Raw genomic sequence first — 1,810 nt, forward strand, 5'->3', positions numbered from 1 at the left:
AAAATTCTACTAAACAAGAAAAATTATATACATTTCCATAAAGAATTGATTTATTAAAAACGACTTGTCAAATTCTTGTTTCCAGGAAGATAGAACAGGCATATTTTTCTCTATTTTTCTTACTAAATGCAACTAAGTGCCAGGGTAAATTTACATGCAATAACAGAGAGTCATAAAGGTGGAGAGAATCAGGTAGATAAGCTAGTGACTTGTGGCCTATGCAACATCAAAAGGTGAATGCTCTGGGCTTGCTTTTAGCCTCATATATCCTGGACATGCAATGAAGAAATTAGCAACCTAGAGACACTAGTGGGCACACATACCCAAAAAAACAGCAGATAAAAAACTTGCCATCTCTTCCCAAGCACCAAGAAAGAAAGAATCTATCAAGGGAAAAATTTTAGACAAGAATTACTCTACTAAAAAAAAAAAAGAATTGCTCTACTTCAGCCAAATACTACAGAAAAACAGTGAACACAAACCTACGTACATGAGCAGATAGCCTAGCTATCTAACCTTGTGAAACTCTGAAGAGCCTCATTAACCTTTTCCAAGTGATGCCAGAGACCAAAAAATAAACAAACCAAATAAAGTGCCATCGAGTTAATTCTGACTCATAACAACCCTCCCTATAAGACAGGGTATAACTAGTCCCCCACAGACAGCTGGGGGGCTGAACTTCCAACTGTGCAATTAATAGCTTAATCGTTATACAGCAGCACCCTATTAAAAACAAACAGAATTTTCTTTTTATAAAAATGTGAAAAAAAAACTGCAACCAACCAAACAAACAAAAACAACCCTGTATTGACAATCAGTAATGAGCTCTGCCCTCTACCACTGCTGATCTACCTCATTCTTTAGAATCAATAGAAAACACACGGCGTGCCTAGGTTTCCCTCCACACAGCAGTAACAAGGTAAAACTCCATCATGGTCCCCTGCCTAGTAGAAGTGAGCCCCTTCCCTTTAAGATGGCAATGGTGGCCATATGACAACCTGGATTTCTACTTCCTCCCCAAAATAAGGAGACAATGTCCCTCATCTTTCCCTGATGGAGCTGTGTAATGAAAACCAATCGAAAGATAAGATTTAAATCAGATCCAAATATTATAATGTGAAAGTGTCCAGTTTTTAATAGAGAATCACTCGCCATACCAAAAACTAGGAATATCTCATAATGAATAAAGATAATAGATGGCAAAACATGCTAGAACATCTACCAAAATTTTTAATGAGCTATCATTAAAATGCTTCAAAAACAATTAGGAAATGCTTGAAATGAACTTTATCTTATTTTAATTTTTATTCTTTTCTTATTTTTAAAAAAATCATCTTATTAGGGGCTCATACAACTCTTATCACAATCCACATGTACATTAATTGTGTAAAGCACATTTGTACATTCATTGCCCTCATCATACTCAAAGCATTTGCTCTCCACTTAAGCCCCTGGCATCAGGTGAAATGAACTTTAAAAAGAATTAAAGGAAAAGAACCACATAAAATTGGAGATATTTTTCGAACTGAAAAATTAAATAACTGACAAAAAATGAATAGAAGATTTCTGATAACTTGGCACCCTAGGACAGGCTAATTAGACCCACTACAACAAAAATACAAGAAACCAAATGAAGTAAATATGGATGATAATCCTGGAACTCTGAGCTGCAGAAGAAAGGACAGAAGTGGATCAATGCTCAACTAAGAGGAAAGCAGTGGACAAGAACAGGAAACGAACAGGGAGTTGTCAGCTTGACACAGTCAAGTTGTCTTGACACAGTCAACCACTTTAAACTTTTGCAGTCAGC

The 1,810-nt window shown here is 36.1% G+C and overlaps 1 protein-coding gene across 1 annotated transcript in view; it reads right to left on the reverse strand.

The window, feature by feature from the left end:
* NAPB (NSF attachment protein beta) overlaps positions 1-1,810 on the reverse strand; it is a 61,972-nt gene that overhangs the window by 9,343 nt on the left and 50,819 nt on the right. Inside the window, 1 exon segment of the mRNA XM_045295255.1 lies at positions 1,263-1,291. Coding sequence (XP_045151190.1) covers positions 1,263-1,291 — 29 coding nt within the window.

Source organism: Echinops telfairi, unplaced genomic scaffold (genome assembly GCF_000313985.2).
Source record: "Echinops telfairi isolate 266 unplaced genomic scaffold, ASM31398v2 ScPeMD7_5592;HRSCAF=6446, whole genome shotgun sequence".
Classification (NCBI taxonomy): domain Eukaryota; kingdom Metazoa; phylum Chordata; class Mammalia; order Afrosoricida; family Tenrecidae; genus Echinops; species Echinops telfairi.